The sequence below is a fragment of the Etheostoma cragini genome, chromosome 20, assembly GCF_013103735.1.
Source record: "Etheostoma cragini isolate CJK2018 chromosome 20, CSU_Ecrag_1.0, whole genome shotgun sequence".
NCBI classification, from domain to species: Eukaryota; Metazoa; Chordata; class Actinopteri; order Perciformes; family Percidae; genus Etheostoma; species Etheostoma cragini.
The window spans coordinates 23,203,669-23,222,876 of record NC_048426.1 but is presented as its reverse complement, the minus strand read 5'-3'; the positions used below and the strand labels follow the sequence as shown (position 1 = coordinate 23,222,876).

Genomic DNA, 19,208 nt, shown 5'->3' with positions numbered 1-19,208 from the left:
ATATATATATATATCGTGCACACAAATCAAAAATTAAATTTCAATATGATTTAATGATTTAATTTTTCAGCCACAGACTTCCATACTCAAACATATGTGAGGCACACAGTCTAAATAACACACACTCTTTACATCTATTTAAGACAGAGAAGAGGAACGACTCATCAGTCTGGAAGGACTTAACCGCCCCGTATTGATGGCCAGCATCCTTGAGATTCACCATTAGGTTGTGATGCATTCAAGTTATTTTAAGGAGCTAATCAGCCATAGATCCAGTGATGGATGTGACAAATTGAAATAAACGGTAAAATACTGCCAGGGACAGTTGTTAGAAAGAGAACAGCTACAACATCAGCAGCTGTTGTGCTTAAAATGACATTTATGAAACCAAATGAAACTTGATTCATTACTCGTATGTCAATATTTTCCAGAAGACAAGTACTATAAAGGACAGGCTGTGTTTTCACTTGCTAGACAGAGTGGATTGTTAACTGTGTCTAAAGCTGTGTTATTGATTGGCTGTTACTCAAAATGCACCAACTGTTGCCTGTTTGCGTTATTTATCGGCTGTTCTCACGAGCACAGCTGGTCTATTTCTGTCTCCTCCAATTCTGTGAGTTTGAGTTGACATACTGTAGATGGCAAGCATCCCAACACGTCTTTATGGAGGCTTTTGGAATCAACATTATGTTGTACTGCATTCATGTTATTTAATGGGTTAATCTGCCATAGATCCAGTGATGGCAGTGGCATATTAGAATAAAGTGAAAAATACTGCCAGGGACAGTTATTGGAAAGAGACGAAAGAGCAGATGTTGGCAAACAGCAGAATTATTAAAGATGATTGTTTTCTTTAAATGACTCAAACTTGATTGCCCCAAAGCAGTGTGTCAGTGTTATTGATTAGGTTGATTGATTTTTAGATAACTAAAAATGAACTTCCTGATGCCTGTTTTTATACTTTATTGGCTGTTCTAACAAGCACATCTGTGATGTACTACTGGGTATGTATATATAAGTTGTTTCTGAAGGGCTCATAATTAAACAGTCCTGCAACTTAGCATTGCTTTATTATTTCATTATTTGCTGCACCGTCAGACAGCCAACCCTGGCTGGATGTAGCAAAAATATCACATCATTTATGTGAAAAACTGGGGGGTGTGGGGGCGGGGGGGATGAGATAGGACATTACCTCGTTTTTTTGAATGTTGACCTGTAGGCCACATGATTGGTACAGACTGTGATATTGTGTTAAAGGCGTGCTGCATAGAGCTAAGACGGCACAGTCATCAGCATACGGAAGCTCACAGATTCGGCAGGTCTTTGTTTAGGCTTGGAGCCAATGGACACACACACACACACACACACACACACACACACACACACACACACACACACACACACACACACACACACACACACGACTAATGATGGCCTTACGTTGATATGGCTAATGTCTTAGCAAACAGTTTCCTCTTTACACAGTACATGCAGCAACATTAATATTCATTTGGTGTCATGTCTATGTAACTTTGCATGGCAGCTGGATTCTCCTGAAATCCCCGGATCAGAGGATAACAGGATCCCACATCACACAAAAATCCACCTTGTCAGGCTTCAAGTAATGCATGGTTTTGATGTGTGTAGCGTCCACAAATGTTCATTCCAAATTAACAATGTAACAGACAGATGGTCTAAGGTAGCTAGATGTATTTTTAGGAAGTGCTTGTCCTTTTTCCAAACAGTTTCCAATGAAGGCTTCTTAGTTCTGTGTTAATTGGTCCTTCCGGCTAATATTTGTGTCCACCTAATGAATGCACTGTAAGTCCAATATTTACTCCCTTTTTAGCTCTGGTTTTGTTTTCAACAACCCTTGAGGAAAAAAGAAATCTGACGTTTTAGCTGCTAAATTTTTTACTTTGTTCCCCAGCTAGGCTCATGCTGACTGTGTCTGTCATCTGAGCAGGTAGAGCACTGAGGGGTTTCAGCTTTTCACTTAGTAAAAGTCTCTGTAGCTGAGAGGAACCGCAGAATTCAATGTGAGTTTGCAGCTTTAAAGCAAAATCGGAGTATATGTCAATCTGGTTGGTATTTGCATGCTGTAGTTTAATCAATTTTTGACTTATTGTCATTATATGATGTTACTTTTTTTTGGCAAACTCAGGCAAGAACAACAATCAAATTTCCAAAAACGGAAATCTGACAGAAATCATCTCAAACTAAATAAACAGGCACAAAAGCAAAGTACTTTCACCCAAAATACTTTCACCCACACCAGATGCTCTTTTCCAGCCAGTTTTGGGCCCTTTTAGAATTGGGACAAAGTGTCATGTGTGGGGTAACAGCTGCCTAACGGCGTAACAGATTGGTGCCTGTGCTAATCTGAGCTGTAAACAGGAGAAACCGCTGCCAGCTTAATCTGCTCATCTCTGCTGGAGGGGGGCACGCCATGCAGCGAGGCACAGCTAGGCTAGGCTAGGCTAACACTGCAGGCGGGCTGAGTTAGACTGGAGGAAGTGAAGCTAGAAGCTAAAGCTATACTCCAATCGACAACAAAAAAAATTTGAAAAACACTTTATTTTTCCTGTAAGGGAACTTCATTTGTAGCCAAGTACATTCAGACAAAACATACAACAATTCATAGTCAGTATACTTATGTTAGAATAAAAAAAAGAAAATCTTAAAAACACTAAGAAACCATGTGGGTAGGAGAAGAGGGGTGGGTTTGTTCAACAGTCTGGTGGATGCTAGTCTATATCAATGACGTTCCACTTCCCGGATTGCTACGCCAAAAATTCTGCCTGATGTCATTCATTTTGGTCGGATGTCCTTGGCATTTTTAAATTTCAGTTGATTTATGAGGACTATGTTCACCTGGTCCTCAGATCTCTGCAGGGTAAATCCAGACAGCTAGCAAGATTATCTGTCCAATCTGAGGACTATGGTTCCCTGGTCCTCAGATCTCTGCAGGGTGAATCCAGACAGCTAGCTAGACTATCGGTCCAATCTGAGGACTATGTTCACCTGGTCCTCAGATCTCTGCAGGGTAAATCCAGACAGCTAGCTAGACTATCTGTCCAATCTGAGTTTTCTGTTGCACGACTAAAACAACTTTTAAACATACACGTTACAACAAAACAAACAAGTTCCTTCCTGAGGCTATTTGACGGAGGCGCAGTTGCTCCGTCCGGCGCTTAGCACCACTCAAGACGATTGTGTTTCTTTTAAAGAAATGCCAATAAACCAAAAGCATGTTTTTCCCCCATTCCACAGTGCTGTGTGTACTAGCCAGAGCCTCCTCGAGGCCCCCCCCCTAGAGGAGGCTCTGGCAATGCGAGACTAGATGGATGCTGGCACGGAGGTAGGCACGGCTCGTTTGAATCTTAGGGGCAGGGAATGGAATCTCCTCCCTGAAAGGAACAGATGGTATTGGTTAACTGGGTTAGGGTTGGGTCCGATATGATGAGTCTACAGTCACTGCATACTAAGCATATATCTCCAGATGGTAGCTGAGCCATCCATCAATGAGCACTGCTTAAAGCTTTAGCTCCCAAAAAAAAAGAAGGAAAACTAAAACTGTGGTTGTTGTAGTGACGTTCCAACGGGATAAAATGTCACTAAGGTGATCGGAGATGACGGCAAATGACTAGAGCTGTAACAATTTAAAATTTTGCTGTACAATTAATTGTCTCAGACACAATTGCAATTAACAACAGATTGTCTATTTGGCCTAACAAATGTTTTTACTTTTATTGCAACTCACTCAATTCTCTTCTTGTTGCAGTGTGTGTGTATATCGATCTATCTCTCAATACATTATGTTCAATGCATTACTAGAATTTCCTTTGATATGGCAAGCTTGAAACAATCTTCTAATTGATTCTCTACACTTCTGACATCCACTCAAACCATGGCAGCAGCAGTCACAGCCCTGTTCTTTGGTGGGTGTCGGGTCGTGCTATTTTAAGACTTGCGGGGGACGATGTTCAATCACTTGATTTATGATGTGAGTTTTTTTAGGAGCCTCTAAATGGAATATCAAAGTTGGTGTGGCCTCCTGTGTATTTCAGTGATGCATTAATGGCTTGTGAACCTGTTTATTGAGACTAAAAGATTTGGAGCTGCTCAGTGGCAAAGCTCCCAGAACGAGGGTGCTTGTAGCAGCAGGAAGTTGCTGGTAAAAAATATCCACATTTGTACTTTCCCTGGATAAATAACCAGGAAAAAAGTCCCTATAGTGCTCATGTTTATTTTCAGGTTCATAACTGTATTTAAAGGTTGCACCAGAATAGGTTTACATGGTTTCATTTTTGAAAAACATCATCCTATTTTGTACTGCACATTGCTGCAGCTCCTCTTTTCACCCTGTGTGTTGAGCATCATAACGTGTGGTAAAAAATGACTAGCGTTAGTCTCTGAAGTAAAGGCTGGACTACAAAAAAGCTGTTCGGAGAAGTTTATGAACTGTGTTTCTGTTGGAGATGGTAAGTCCCTAGGCCTGGTCCAATGACCATTGTTAACTTCTTTGAAGTTTGAGTTTGACTACTCTGTTAGAGTTTGACTACTCTGTTGAAAATTAAAACTATTGGATCTGCCAATCGCTAACGTTTTGGTCGTGATATCTGCTTAGCATCGCTAGCCTTAGCCAACTCCTTCACCACTAACAGAGCGAGCTGGAACATCTAATTTTTCCCAAACCCCGTGGGGAGGAGGGCCACATCATCATGGCCCCCAACAAAACTCAGCAGAGATTGTTCCTGCCCGGGCTTTAACTTCTGGATCCTCGCCAGCGTTGCCACGACTGACCGAATGGCTTCGCTCACGTCTTTCCCCGCCGCCATTACAGAACTACAACTCAAACTATCTCACGACCTCAACATCATCGTTCTCAGACACTCCTTCTGTTTGCTGATTGGCTCGGTTAAGATTTGGCCGGAGAGAACCCATAAATATACCGCAAACCCAGACGGTGTACTGAAGGCAAATGATAATTGAGTGGAAGTAGGTCGGAGGGCGGAGCCAGGCTAAAGTCCCTTTGGGGTGGATTATTACATACACAAAAAAGATATGTAACACAATAAAAGGAAAGGGAAAAAGCTAAAAAGCATAACATGTGCACTTTAACTTTCCTGCCCCAGTTTTACATTCTTTTCAAAGCCAATATTCCTTAAGATGAAGTTATTATCACGGTAGGAGCCACTGTCCTTTGGCCTTCAATCATAGACTAATAGTTAAACTGTACGTATCGATTGTTTGGAAACTCGGTAGCAGCAAATCATACAGTGTAAATATTACCATATACTGAAGCAGTATTTAAAGTTAAGTGTTTTTCACCTGTTTTGATTTAGTTATGGTTTGCACACATTCATAAAAAAACAGTACACCAAAAATCTTCTCAACATATATATTTTCACATAGAAAGAAATAGTGTGTGCTGGAGAGGTCAGAAATCAGAAAAAAGTCACCAGGGGCTTCATGTATAAAATGTATGCACAAAAAGCTTGTGTGTGCTGGTTTACACACACACGGTGTGATGTATAAAAATCACGCAGAGTCTCGTCTGGCCCTGTAACGTGTAACCAAACATTACAAAATAAAGTTTCCTGCTAAGTAACTGGCATTCACCTGTAACGCTGTCTATGAAATGACATAGCATAACCGCTGATGTGCCATAAAGTGTGATCATTTATGTGGATGTTTTACATCTTTCATTGTAATAACTGTTTAAGTTGCCGTCTACTTAACCTCTGTTAAACACAAGGATGTGAAATGAATGAAAAATCCAGTTAGTATATGAACAACAATTCGTATGATATCCTATGTAATAAGGCGGCTGCTGACTTGTCATGTCATAACTGCTCATATGCGAGTTAAGTTTAGCCTTCTTTTCAGTTAAATTCAGCCCACAAAAGGTGCCTGGGAGCTGGCTTAGAGCCCTGTGAGCTGTCGGCCATTTCAGAGACTGTTGCTAGTTGAATATATAAGTTAAAAGGTGACTTTTAGCCAGGCATGGGGCTCGTGAGGTAAGGGTCGTTTCAGCAGCGTTTGCAAAACGTCTACCCAACAAAAGCGTCATGTGGCGCTTGCAGTTAAGTTTAGGCAACAAAACAACTGGTTTAGAAAAAAGCTTGTGGTCTGGATTAAACAAAACAAGGCCGCGGACAAAGTTGTGTGTTTACCCCAGGATGCAAACTCCGCTCCCTCGGGTGGAAAGCCCTGTGTTTAATGACCAGCCATCCACCCTGACCTCTTTACGCATTCCACAGCATTGTTATGCAGCTGCAGTGCAATGTGATGCATACAGCAAAAAATACGTGGAACGCATACAAATCACAGAGCGTTACTTTTCGTGGAAATGGTTTATGAAAACAGTCTGACTGAATTCAGCAGTATGCCTTTAACAGCTGGGTGGAGGAAATATAATAGGCAGTAGGAAACAACCCCACCTGACATTGTGACCTCTAGTAAATCCCCAACACTGCTAAGCCAACACATTTTCTGAAAAGTACACAATGGCTTTGGTGTACCAGTAGCAGATCATAAACACGAGTCGCTCCAAGACCATACATCTAATGATCTGGCTGATGGGCTTTCTCTCTTTCCCCCTTCGGCATGGATTAACAGCAAGCTTAATGTGTTATTTTACTCAGGATTAAGAGAAATAATACATCCCACACGTTAGCCACACTCGCTGCCCTATAGTCACCCAAACGGTCTCTGCAGTTCATACGGCATTAACTCATTATTAGAAGTCATGGTAAGAAAAGTTCCACAATTTGTACAAAATATTTCAGGATCCTGTATTTGTGTACAAACACACAATCTTTCTGGAGCCTGTTTTTATGCATATACAAATACTTTTGGAGTTTGTATTTCTGTATATAAACAAAATATTTCTGGAGCCTGTATTTGTGTATATACACAATCTTTCTGGAGCCTTTTTTTATGTGTATACAAACATTTTTGGAGCTTGTATTTTGGTATATACACAAAATATATTTCTGGAGCGTGTATTTGTGTATATACACAATCTTTCCTGAGCCTGTATTTATGTATATACAAATATTTCTGGAGCCTGTGTTTATGTATATACAAATATTTCTGGTGCCTGTATTTATGTATATACAAATATTTATGGTGCCTGTATTTATGTATATACAAATATTTCAGGAGCCTGTATTTGTGTATAAACACACAATCTTTTTGGAGCCTGTATTTGTGTATATGATGTATTTTAATGCATCTGTTTGTATAATATTTTGTTCAGTTTTTACTTTTCAATGTATGTTATGGCTGTCACTACTTTGATTGGTATTTGTGAGATATTCTAATATCTTGAATAGCACTGGAGGTTTTTACTTAATGTCCCATTCTAAATGAATGTTGTCTGTGGTGTGTGGTGTTTGTGTCATGGATGCCCCGCACTTTGCAACGAATTTATCTACGGGTAAAAACAGAGTAATCTGAACCTTTTTCTTTATTAAATGTAACTTGATATCCATACCTACCAACATCAAGTCTCTGATTTGAATTCTAACAAGCTTATCATTGGGCTCTGAGTCTCTCATGTGTTTTGCCTATGTGGAGGAAGGGATGGGGTGTGTTGGGAGCATTTTTCAATTTTCAGCCTCTTTCATTCTGATGCGGCTAAGCCAGAAGCTTACTGATCTGTTTTGGTGAAAAAAAACAAAACATGTTTAAGCATTATTCAATATAAAAAAACAAGCTACAGGTTTAAACACATCTGGAGCGGACATCCCTTTCCAGGGAAATGGGGTGGAGTGAGTCAAATACTAATGCCACTAGAGCCGTGTATCCTCGGGACTTTGTGCCTGGACCTGTGCTATTTTTAGTCCCATTTCCACTGTGACCTCCTACTACATGCTCTGCCTTTCTCTGAAGTAGCAATCACTCTAACAGGGGAGAAGCCGCCCCACTTAACGAAGGTTACATCTTCTGCTAACAACTAAGGTACAACTTCAAAAGAAGACGAGTCAGAGGAAGATTCATCCCTTTCCCGCTCTATTTTTGGAGCAGGGATTTGGGTGGAACTTAGTATCCAATTCTCTTCATTAAAGCAATCCCAAACGTTTAGTTTGATTGCTCAAAAGAGATACAGGAGGCATACACTTCCAAGTGTATCAACAAAAATTGAGCCATGAGCTACTTTCTGAAGTTTTTTAATGATAAAATACCACTTTAGATTCAACTCATACCTTGAAAAGATTTTAAATATGAAACATTTTGTGAACTGCTGTCTTCGGATCGCACGCAGAACACCACCAATGGGATGTTTTATAACTTAGGGAGACACTTTTTAATGGTTTAGCATCTACCACACTGAGATGTTCATCGTATCAACTAAGATGAGGCAATGACATTGTCAGCCTGAAAAAAGAAGAAGCCTTAGATCTGGTTTTTCTTGCAATCCAGCAGAACAAAAACACATGTCACAACAGGTCTGGGCTGAAGATGCTTCATGCTTTGAGATGATTCCAGGAACGGTATGGAGACTTTAAGTTGGTACAACATCAAAGAGCCCGACATATCAGAGGTTCTGACTCCCAAGACTAGTACGAGACACGAGGGCAGACCAAAGTGCTGACATGCAATTAGTTTTTTTTAAGCTCGAGGGAGGACAGGCTACACACACACACACACACACACACACACACTCAGGTCAACCAAACACAATCTTTCCTCCGTCCCTGTCTTCATGCAGGTCACTTCTAGTTCCAGGCTTCACATCCAACCGGATTAAAAGTTAGGTTAGGCTTCTTTATTCCTACCTGATGGTAAATTTGTTGTGCCGACAGGATACAGCAGTCCAAGCAAAAATCAACTTTATCATATAACTTCATCATAGACACTCTCAAACAAACTTTACCTTATTCAGCAGACCGAAATAGGACAAAATTCAGCCCAACACATTCTCACTCCCACTGCGTCAAAAAGTGCCACTTGGTCAGGTGTCTTTGGCGTTTCTTATTGACCCAAAAAGTCTCCTTTCGCATCATATTTAGACGCTCTGGCTCTTCATATTACTACATCATCTTATAGCGTGGTGGTCGAGATACTGCTCTGCCCGGCGCCTTCCATACAGGTGCAAAAGGCTGATTTTTGTGTCAATATCTAATGGTAAGAGCCACTGATCAAGCGTCAAAGTTTTTCCCACCACTGTCCTGACAGGAGCCTGAAGATGTGTAATTGCTATGGATGAGGTGCATTCCACGTTCCAGTTTTATTCAGTCTCATAGTCACTGCAGTTACAAAACTCTCTCTGCAGCACTTTTGTTCTACCCTTAGGAGCCAAACAACTAGCTGTAATTTGCCATGTAAAGGATGGGAAAAATCTAAAGACATTGAGTTGGCCTTGCGTTTAATCTGTTTGTTGGTTTATGACTCACCTGACAGCCCACTAGCCCACTTTATGATTTGGTTGAGGGAGATTTTGTCCTGCAGGGATAGGCTCCCAAACCCAGACACAACAGAGAAAGACAACACAGATTCAATAAAGGATTGATAGAGAAGGTTTAAAACCAGACTATTTTATAAGGCAAGATGAATGCTGGTGACCTTTTATTCAGACTGGCTCGCAATTCCTACTAGAGTTTATTTTAGAGTCAATGACTGTCCCAAGATACTTGTTATTGTCTAAGCCCTCCGCAGGCTGGCCTTTGATTATTGCGAGATCACAGATGGAGGCATGCTTTGTATTATGAATCAAAACATCCTTTGTTTTGGATATTTTGAGCTCTAAAAAAGAATCATCACAGCAACGGATGAAATCATTAACAACTGGGCTATAAAGGGGAACTCTACCAGTTGTTCTTTCTGATTTTTGTTTTTCCAATAAAACTAAGCAAGGAAGATGAGATGAGAGAGAGTGGTTGAACGATCAAAAAAAAAGCTAATAACTGGACCTTGGGTTTGTGTCCATGTGTGAATGTGATCATGAATTGATCATACATTGTTGTATTGTTGTTAGTTATTGTTTATTGTAAGACCTGAAAGATTGAATGCTGTGTTTACATATCTATTTACTTTGTGATGGAGTGATTTTGTGAAACAGGGGCAGGACCAGATAAGCTGTTTGCTTCCGCCTGCTCCTTCTCAAACTTCTCATTTAATTGTGTAATTATGTGTATGTGTGTATGTACTATATATATATATATATATATATATATATATATATATTTTAACTTTTATTTTTGTCTTGCAACAGTGTTGATTGTTCGAGATAAATTAAAATATGAAATTAAATAAATGTCTGCATGTATACAACAGAAGGCAATTATATATTTGCACACCTACCTCCAAATGCTGGCCTCATGGTGAAATCGTGATCGTCGACTTTGAGCAGATGCTCCGTCTTTGTTTTGCGAGACTTGGTTACATCTGGAGGCTTCTTTGCCAAGGAGCTATGGGAAAAGGACATGCACTGTCAGGGGGTAGGTTAGAGACTAGTCTTGCATTGCCAGACCTATCTTCACAGCACCGTGGTGTCAGATTTGACCAAACAACAGACACATTCTAGGATGGGAAAAGAAGAAAAAAATCCACTCTGGGTTGTTTGCATTTCTTTAAACCAATCACAATCAACTTGTGCGGATGCGGCGCTAAGCTCTAGATGCAGCGACGGTGGTTCTGCTAAATAGATAATAGGAACTTGTTTGGTGGAACATTTGAACCTCGCAAAAGAAAACGCCACATACAATATTAAATAGAGTTAACTGGATAATTATCTGGATACATAGTTTAACCTCATTTGCTCTTACCAGTGTATCGCTGAGTGTCTTTAGCGTGTAGCTTGCTAGCTCGAAGTTTGTTGTTTTGACACGTTTTTTTAATTCCTGGAAAAAAAACTGTTGTCAAGCCAAACTAGCAAGTGACAGACTGGGGGTTTGGTTTTGCAGAGATAAAAAGCAACGCACTAAAAACCGGAGAGTACTGATTCGACCTGCTGTGACAACTGAGCACAAGAACGGCATAAAGTGCCGTGTTTTTCCGACTCAATTTTGTTTTTCTCCCACCTTCCACGTTCTAGCACATTTGCAAAAATCTGCATTCCTAACTTCCAAAAAAAGCCCACACATATATAAAATGTCTGCAGCTGAAAGCTCACACGGAAGCTACTTACCATATTATGGTTGAGAGAATGCAAATGTGTTTTTAGAAATGTGAAGATCAACCCTGTGTTCGAGCAAAACAGTCCCACTGACTGCAGACATGCCACTTCTAAAATTGTATTTGCGTCCTTGGTTGGATGGACATCGTGCTGTGATAATTTTAAGTATATTGGGTGACTAACTGTGATGGTGCGGAGCTGTTCAGACCACATGCTGTTAAATCACCTCTGAGGAGAGACAGGCTTGACATAGAGGGGCCCTGGCAGAGCTATAACAGACACATATACGTTTTCTCTGCAAGCAGGCAGAAGAGAACAGCTAAATGATAACAACATGAAATGAAAATGAAAAGATCTGCCCTCCCTGCCCTCATGTGTCCTATTGGGGTTTTATGTATGATGGAATCTCACACATGCTGTGCATCAGACTCAGATATTCCTCTTTGTTTCTAAATAAAACACTCGAGAATAGTGAATGACTTAAGGTTATTAGTTGTAGGGTTCATCCAGTCAGGAGAAGTCTGAGTGACTCACGGTCGCATTCTCTGCTTAAGAATCGAGTGCTTTTCATCTCTCACACAGTGTGGAAGATCTTAACTACCTGATGAAAAATAACCCGTTGAAGGTCCTGTGTACCAAAACGTTACGTTATTAAATGTCTCTGAGTGGAGAGGGCGATGCGGGAGACTTTTATTCGATGTTGTTGACCTTTGATCTCCTCCTACGCGCCTGTCGATCTGCAGGCCTGAGAAATCGCTGCTCTTCTTCATGACAAGAATATCAAAGAGATATCAATTCAAATCAATATTGACTAGGGTTAAAGCTGTCATCATGCTCTGAAAGAGTTGTTGTGATTCACATGCACAGGGATTTTTCTTTTTATCATGGCTTACACTTGATTGAGCAAGTTCTGAATTTGAAGAATTTACCATGTTGTTGGTGGTTTGATTCAAACAAACGTTAAATACACAACTCCCCTCCAGAACACATGTAAACACATTTTATAAAATGCCCCTATCAGCAAGACAACGTTGTTTGTAAATGCCTTCCATAACTTTTGCAAATCATGTTAAAAAAAAGAGATATACTATTAGCCATCTCTGATGTGACTACTATGGTTTAGTCAGATTCAGATATCAAAAGGCCAGTTAAGGAAACATGGACTGGACGGTTGAAATAACAACCACTAGGCGATTGGCTATGTAATAATTATGGTCAAGAAAAAAAACAATTGTTGCAGGACTACACTGCAGAAGAGGGTCTGGTGAGTCTGCACAGCATTCTGGGATGGGAGACAAACATGCTCTGGTTTATTGGCATGTCTTCAAACCAATCACAATCGTCTTGCGTGGCGCTAAGCATGGCGCCTCTGCAAAGTAACTTTGGGAAGCACCTTGTATTTGTGGAACACCTAGCTGACATGCTAGCTGTCTGGATTTACCCTGCAGAGATCTGAGGAGCAGGTAACCATAGTCGTCATCCACCAGAGTCCCCTGGAGTCTAGGATCACAACACAAAGGAAGCCCAAGCAGCGGATATTCGGCCGAATTGAGTGAAAACGGAGCAATCCCAGAAGTGCAACGTCGTGGACGCAGACTATGGTTGTTAATACACACAGCAATATGAATAATATTAAAATTAAAATTAAATACTAGATCAAGGTTAATGGGGAAAGATCATGGTCATAGCTTAAAGTGGGCATGCTTATTTAAACAAAGGCTGATTGGTTTTAAGTTCTTGAACAGTGGTCTCCAACATTAAAGTGGGAGCATGGTTGGCCTGTTCCTCCACCCTGGGCTCCACCCCGGGCTCCACCCCGGGCTCCACCCCGGGCTCCACCCTGGGCTCCACCCCGGGCTCCACCCCGGGCTCCACCCAGGGCTCCACCCAGGGCTCCACCCAGGGCTCCACCCAGGGCTCCACCCCGGGCTCCACCCCGGGCTCCACCCCGGGCTCCACCCCGGGCTCCGCCGCCAGGGGGTCAGAGTTCTATGGTTGACCCTTAAATGGGATCAAGGACAACACTTCACTTGCTGACTTAAATCACTACTACTGGGCACTGAGAACCGGTTACAACTTCGTTTTAAACATTAATATTCGAATGGAATTGTTTCTTATTCCTCTTATCTGGGACATAAGCATGACACTTGTTTCAACTCTACCCGTTGACGAATTGTAATCGATAATTGAACCTGTAACAAAATGAAGAATCTGAATTGTTGACATCAAAACGATGCCTAACACTATATAGTCATTGACAATGCATGATAAATACATATATTTTGTTATTTCTTTTTCCTTAAAACATATTTCAACTTGTCATCTTATTGCAGCATTTTAACAATGAGTGTGGGGGTCAGATGTGCAGAGCACACGGCTCTCGGCCTGTCTGACTGACATTTCTTCTTGGATGTCCACACACCATCTAAAACTTAACCTTGACAAGACTGAGCTCCTTTCCCTTCCAGAGAAGGGTTCTCCTACCCAGGACCTGAACTTAACAATTGAAAACTCTGTGGTTGTCCCCATTTAGACTGCTGGAAACCTGGGTGTGACCCTTGACAACCAACTCTCCTTCACTGCCAACAATGCTACAACTACCAGATCGTCTAGATACCCCCTACTACAAGTTGTTCAGGCTCTAGTCATCTCACGTCTAGACTTCTGCAACTCCCTCCTGATTGGCCTGCCCGCATGTGCCATCCGGTCCCTGCAGCTCATTCAGAACGCAGCTCGAAGTTCTCTCACACGACACTGCTCCTCCACTCTTCTTCACTGGTTACCAGTTGCTGCCTGCATCCCCTTAAAGACACTAGTGCTTGCATGCAGGGCCATGATTGGATCAGCCCCAGCATACATCCAGGACAGGGTCAAACTCTACACCTCAACCCGCCTCCCCCACCCCCCAACACACACACACAGTTAAGGACAGCTTATCACTCAAAGATGTCCCGACTGTTTGCTGTCCTGGCTCCTAAATGGTGGAACGAGCTCCCTGCTGACATCAGGACGGCTGAAAGCCTACGCATCATTCGCCAAAGGCTAAAAACACATCTCTTCCAACTACACTTTGGCTAAACATGAAGGAAAAGAAGAGAGGAGGAAAGGACTAAAAAAAATGGATGAAGCTAAACTTTCATATGGCTCTTTGTGGTTTTGCTTATTTAAAACTATACTTGCACTTACTACCTGTTGTCTGGAGTTTGTGTCTTCAGGGTTGAAAGCACTTAATTGGAAGTCGCTTTGGATAAAATTCTCAGTTAAATGACAATGTGACAACATGTGCTGCGCATGTAAAGATGTTAAGGGAACTGCAGCATGACTGGCTAGAGGCAAAATGCCAAACATCAGAGGATTAAAAAATAAAAGACAGTTATGGAGAGAACAAGAAAATGAAGGGAGCAGATATCAAAGGCCAAACTTTTGACCAAAAAAACGTGAAAAGAAGCACCAGGTCTGATGTTGAGAAGATGAAAACCTATGCAGACTAACAAGTAGAACCCACGGATTGAGTAGCAGGCTCAGTTTTAAAGCTAGAGTAAAGATACTTGTATCAGTTGATAGCCTAAGGCATCCATTAGCACCATGTCATCCTATCTTACTGGGAACAGGCTAAATAACGCTTCAAAGCTTTTTCCTGAGCACAGTTTTGCAGAAGGAAAATGTGACATTGACATTTAAAAATAATTCTGCATAATGTATGCAAAACAGAGTTGACACTTGGCTTGGTAATGATTGTTAGAGACTCCATGGCTGGGGGGGGGGGGGGGGGGGGGGTTGTTGGGTGAATTGGTGGGTCTCTGTAAATTATAGTGTGGTCTAGACCTACTGTTGTGATTTAATATTAAATTGAACGAGTAGGTTTGGATGAGGAGCCCAATTTGTCTATCTTTAATTCTAATTGGCTGGCCTGCTCCACCCTGCACGGTTGTAGGCTCTAAGTCAATGTTTAGGCTCTATGTCAATGTCCTAATTCACACAGCCACAAGAGGTTGTTGTTTTAGGCCTTTAAACAAATGAAATGTCATTTCTTTGGAGAGGACATGTAGTCTCGAACAGTAGCCTATGTCAAAGTGTCCTTCTGAAGACCAATGTCCTCTCGATGAGCAGGTCGGTGTCTTGCAGGCAGCTTCACCTCCATCAGTGAATGAATGATGGTGTGTGGGTGAGTGTTTGGCAGAGCACTCATATCTGCGGCTCATTAACCACAGAAACACAGTCCATGCCAATTTAATTTAAGTTTTTTAAAGTAGGAATTTCATGATTTTCACTCTTTTTGTGATAAACTAATCAATACAACTGTTAATAATTTTGTTTCTGAGTATTACCATGCACTGACTGTTGCATGCCTTTTAACAAGATGCCATCATTCTGCAATGAAGACAAAGAGATCCACTTCTGACACACCTCATGGATGCAGCTCACAAAGCCAAGACTGTTCCTGTCACTTTTTAACAAATCAGTGAAGAAAAACATTAATTTACCACTACAGTAACCAATTTAAAGAATGTCAAGAAAGTTCCTCTTCAAACTTTGCTTTATACCATATCGATAAAACCTGGACTACATTTCACCTACATAATTCATCTTTTCTTTTCTTTATTTTTATGAACAGTGCATATAAATAAATTAGCCAAAAGGCTGTTTGTATCTGCAGTCTCCAGCCAGATGTTACAATAAGCTCTATGAAAAGCAAAAAAAGGAAAAACATTTGCAGGGAATTTGTCTCAATATTGGTAATTGTTAATGTTTTAATTATATTTGTAATTAGGGAAATGTAAATACATGTAAAAGATAGGACAAGTAATCCTTGCATTGACCCCGGTTAAAGAACATCTACATTAACCAGCAGTTATGTGATATATTTAGTGATAGGCTAATGACAATTAAATTGAAACTCTCTGAAATTTCTGCATTAAAATACATGTTTAGGTATTTCCTTTCACTTACGTGCCATGCTTTTGGGTCTCCACGGTGCCGGTCCATCTCCGTACCCGGTGGCCGTGCTTGCGGCATTCCCCGCTAACAACCAGGCATAGAAGTAAAATCAGAGGTTTGGTCAAAAAAGGCATCTTGACGGCGCAAATCCACAGGTGAGTGCCTTGAAAGCCCCTCTCGCTCGGTTCATTCCAGCAGGGCTCAGCCGGCAGCGCATAGTTCTCAGCAGAGGATGGATGTGTCCTCGGTCATGGCATCAGGCTGTCTGCCGCGCGACAGCTGCAGGAGAGGAGTGTGTTGGTGTGTACGATGCACTGTATGCATTTATCCTCACGAGAGAGAGAGAGAGAGAGAGAGAGAGAGAGAGAGAGAGAGAGAGAGAGAGAGAGAGAGAGAGAGAGAGAGAGAGAGAGAGAGAGAGAGAGAGAGGGGGCTGTAACATCTGTAGTCTACATGCTTCAAGGGGAAAATACCCCCCACCAAAACACACACACACACACACACAGATTATTTGCAGCCTGGCATGACACAACAAGAGAGGCAGATTATTCCTCCCTCTTGTAAATAAAAACCTCATCATAGGAATCCCGTTTCACTCCACTCAGGGACATGTTGGAGCGGTTTAAAGACAACCTCCCTATTTTCACATAGCAAGGCTGCAGCGAGCGTTTCCGGGGCTGTGAGCAGAATCATCACCACGTCATATTTTAGGATGGATGCTGTTGGTTTGATAGACATTCTTGAACAATGACCTCCATTATTACCAAGAAAATGATCAGGGCAGATACATGGTAGCGAGGCGCAGGATGGTGTAGTATAAAATTAAAATTGAGCCAAAATGCACAACAGTACGGGTTCATGATTTAGGAACATGTCACCCAATATAACTGTGTGGCTTATTGATGTGTTTTTAATGAAGTTCAATCCATCTATCGTCATCAGATTATCCTGGGGCGGGTTGCGGGGGCAGCAGCTCCAGCAGATGACCCCTTAATTCCCTTTCCCAAGCCACACTAGACATTTCTGTTCCATTTATTTACTTTCTCAATGAAATTCAATTCAAAGGGGCTTCACTGGCATGCAAGTTGCCAACAATGTTGCCAAAGCATCAATTTGTTCAAATATTCTGACAGAACACAATAAACAGTACTTACTTTAACCCCATTTGTCAAGCGGGTGCATGTACACTGGCTTCTGGAAGTACCGCGACCCCCGCAACCAATCACGGCCAAGTCAAGTAATCAAGTCAATCGTTGATATTCCCCCGGCCGCGTCACGCCGTGCCCCAGAAGAGCGTTTGAAGTGGCTCTCTGCTCTGCTGAAGATATGCAGCAGGTCTATTTTAACGTGGGGCCGTTCCCACACCCGGGCAGGAAGTGGAACAGAGAGAGTATTTGGTCAATTTACCAAAAGCACCCCTTAATATTGTATATGTCTCCTCTACATAATTATTGATCCCACCTGGTTTCTTGGCAAGATCTGCCCTACGTAGTAGCCCGATCGTTTGGGGTTAGGTTAGGTTTACGTGGTTTCATTTTAAAAAAACACCATTTCTTTGTTGTACCGCACGTTGCTGCAGATCCTGTTTTCACCCTGTGTTTGGGTTTCTGTTTTAGCTCCAGAGTGAGACATCTCACTTCTATACTATCCTTTTTGGGAGTTGCACATGCTCACTAGCTCGGTAAGATCCCATCAGCTAGATAACTCTTTCTCCAGCTTTGGTCAGTCCAAGGCAGGATCAGCTGGGAGACTTCTTCTAGACCAGGGACACTTGAGGAATACCTGCCGAACAGGGACAGGAAGTCAATTAGTGTGTTTTAGCGGTGTTTTGCCATTGAGAACGAGCTAGCACGCTAGCATGTGCTACAGTTGGCCACCCCATCTCGGCTAGTGACGTAACCCGTGCAGATGTTAAAAAGCTCCCCCGGAGACGGAAGGCAGAGGACATTCAGAAACCGGATCTCACTCTAAAAAGTGAGATACGGTTACAGTGGTACAGTGACTTGTCTGCAACAAATAATGCATTGTTGTAGGAATGTTTCTACCGTTGTTGAGCTCCTCCAAAACTTGTTAAAGGCTAAAGGCCCAATGTGATTGGTTGTCGGAGTTACAAAAAGCTTCAGAGAGTGTTAAAGCCTTTATTTGAAATGCTCATGCTCTTAGCAGAACTGGGAGGAGCCAGTTGTGGTGGTTTGGGCATCTGGTAAGGATGCCTCCTGGGCGCCTACCTAGGGAGGTGGTCCAGACACGTCCATCTGGGGGGAGGCCTCGAGGAAGACCCAGGACTAGGTGGAGGGATTATATCTCCAACCTGGCCTGGGAACGCCTCGGGACCCCCCAGTCGGAGCTGGTTAATGTGGCTCGAGAAAGGAAGTTTGGGGTCCCCTGCTGGAGCTGCTGCCCCCGCGACCCGATACCGGATAAGCAGATGAAGATGGATGGATGGATGGATGCTCCTACCACAATGACGCCTCGGCTCCACCCACCGAGGACTTGCAACACACACAGACTACAGTACAAGGAACCGTGGCAAAGGGCGCCGGCGCTGTCGCATTGTCCCATTTCCCAAAATCTATTTTTTCTATCTTTGTGATGGAATTCATGTTGAAAACTTTACTTAATTCCTAAAAAAGTATATTATAATTACCCTTGTGTTAGCTTCCCGTCGACCGTGCAACTTTGTGTTTTTCTGTGTCAAAAATCTTTTTTTTTTAGATAATTTTTTGGGGCATTTTAGGCCTTATTTGATAGGACTGTAATGGGGAGAGAGAGGGGGAGTAACATGCAGCAAAGGGCCGCAGGCCGGATTCGAACCCGGGCCCGCTGCATCGAGGAGTAAACCTCTCTACATGGGCACCCGCTCTACCAACTGAGCTATCTGGGTGCCCTTCTGACACCTTTTAATGTATTTGTGTTTCGTTGCCCCCCCCCCCCCCCCAGCTTTTTTGGGACATTTTAGTCCATTCTTTCAAGGGTCTTTCCAAAAAAAGGTTTTTTGAATGCCATGAAATTAAATAAAACTTCCAAATTTAAAGAATGCAATGGGCCGATAATTTATTTTACTTGTGAAGAGCGATGTGTGGAACAAGCCGCATTATTTTTCAGAAAATTTGGTTGAAAGACACTTTCTTTTTTTTTTCAA

The 19,208-nt window shown here is 42.0% G+C and overlaps 1 protein-coding gene across 1 annotated transcript in view; it reads right to left on the bottom strand.

The window, feature by feature from the left end:
* gabrr2a (gamma-aminobutyric acid type A receptor subunit rho2a) overlaps nucleotides 1-16,391 on the bottom strand; it is a 39,023-nt gene extending 22,632 nt beyond the window's left edge. The window contains exons 1-2 of the mRNA XM_034857682.1: nucleotides 16,079-16,391; nucleotides 10,315-10,421 (exon numbers count right to left, since the gene is read on the bottom strand). Coding sequence (XP_034713573.1) covers nucleotides 10,315-10,421; nucleotides 16,079-16,200 — 229 coding nt within the window. The 5' untranslated portion in view covers nucleotides 16,201-16,391. The remainder of the gene's footprint in view (nucleotides 1-10,314; nucleotides 10,422-16,078) is intronic.
* Between the last annotated feature and the right edge of the window lie 2,817 nt (nucleotides 16,392-19,208).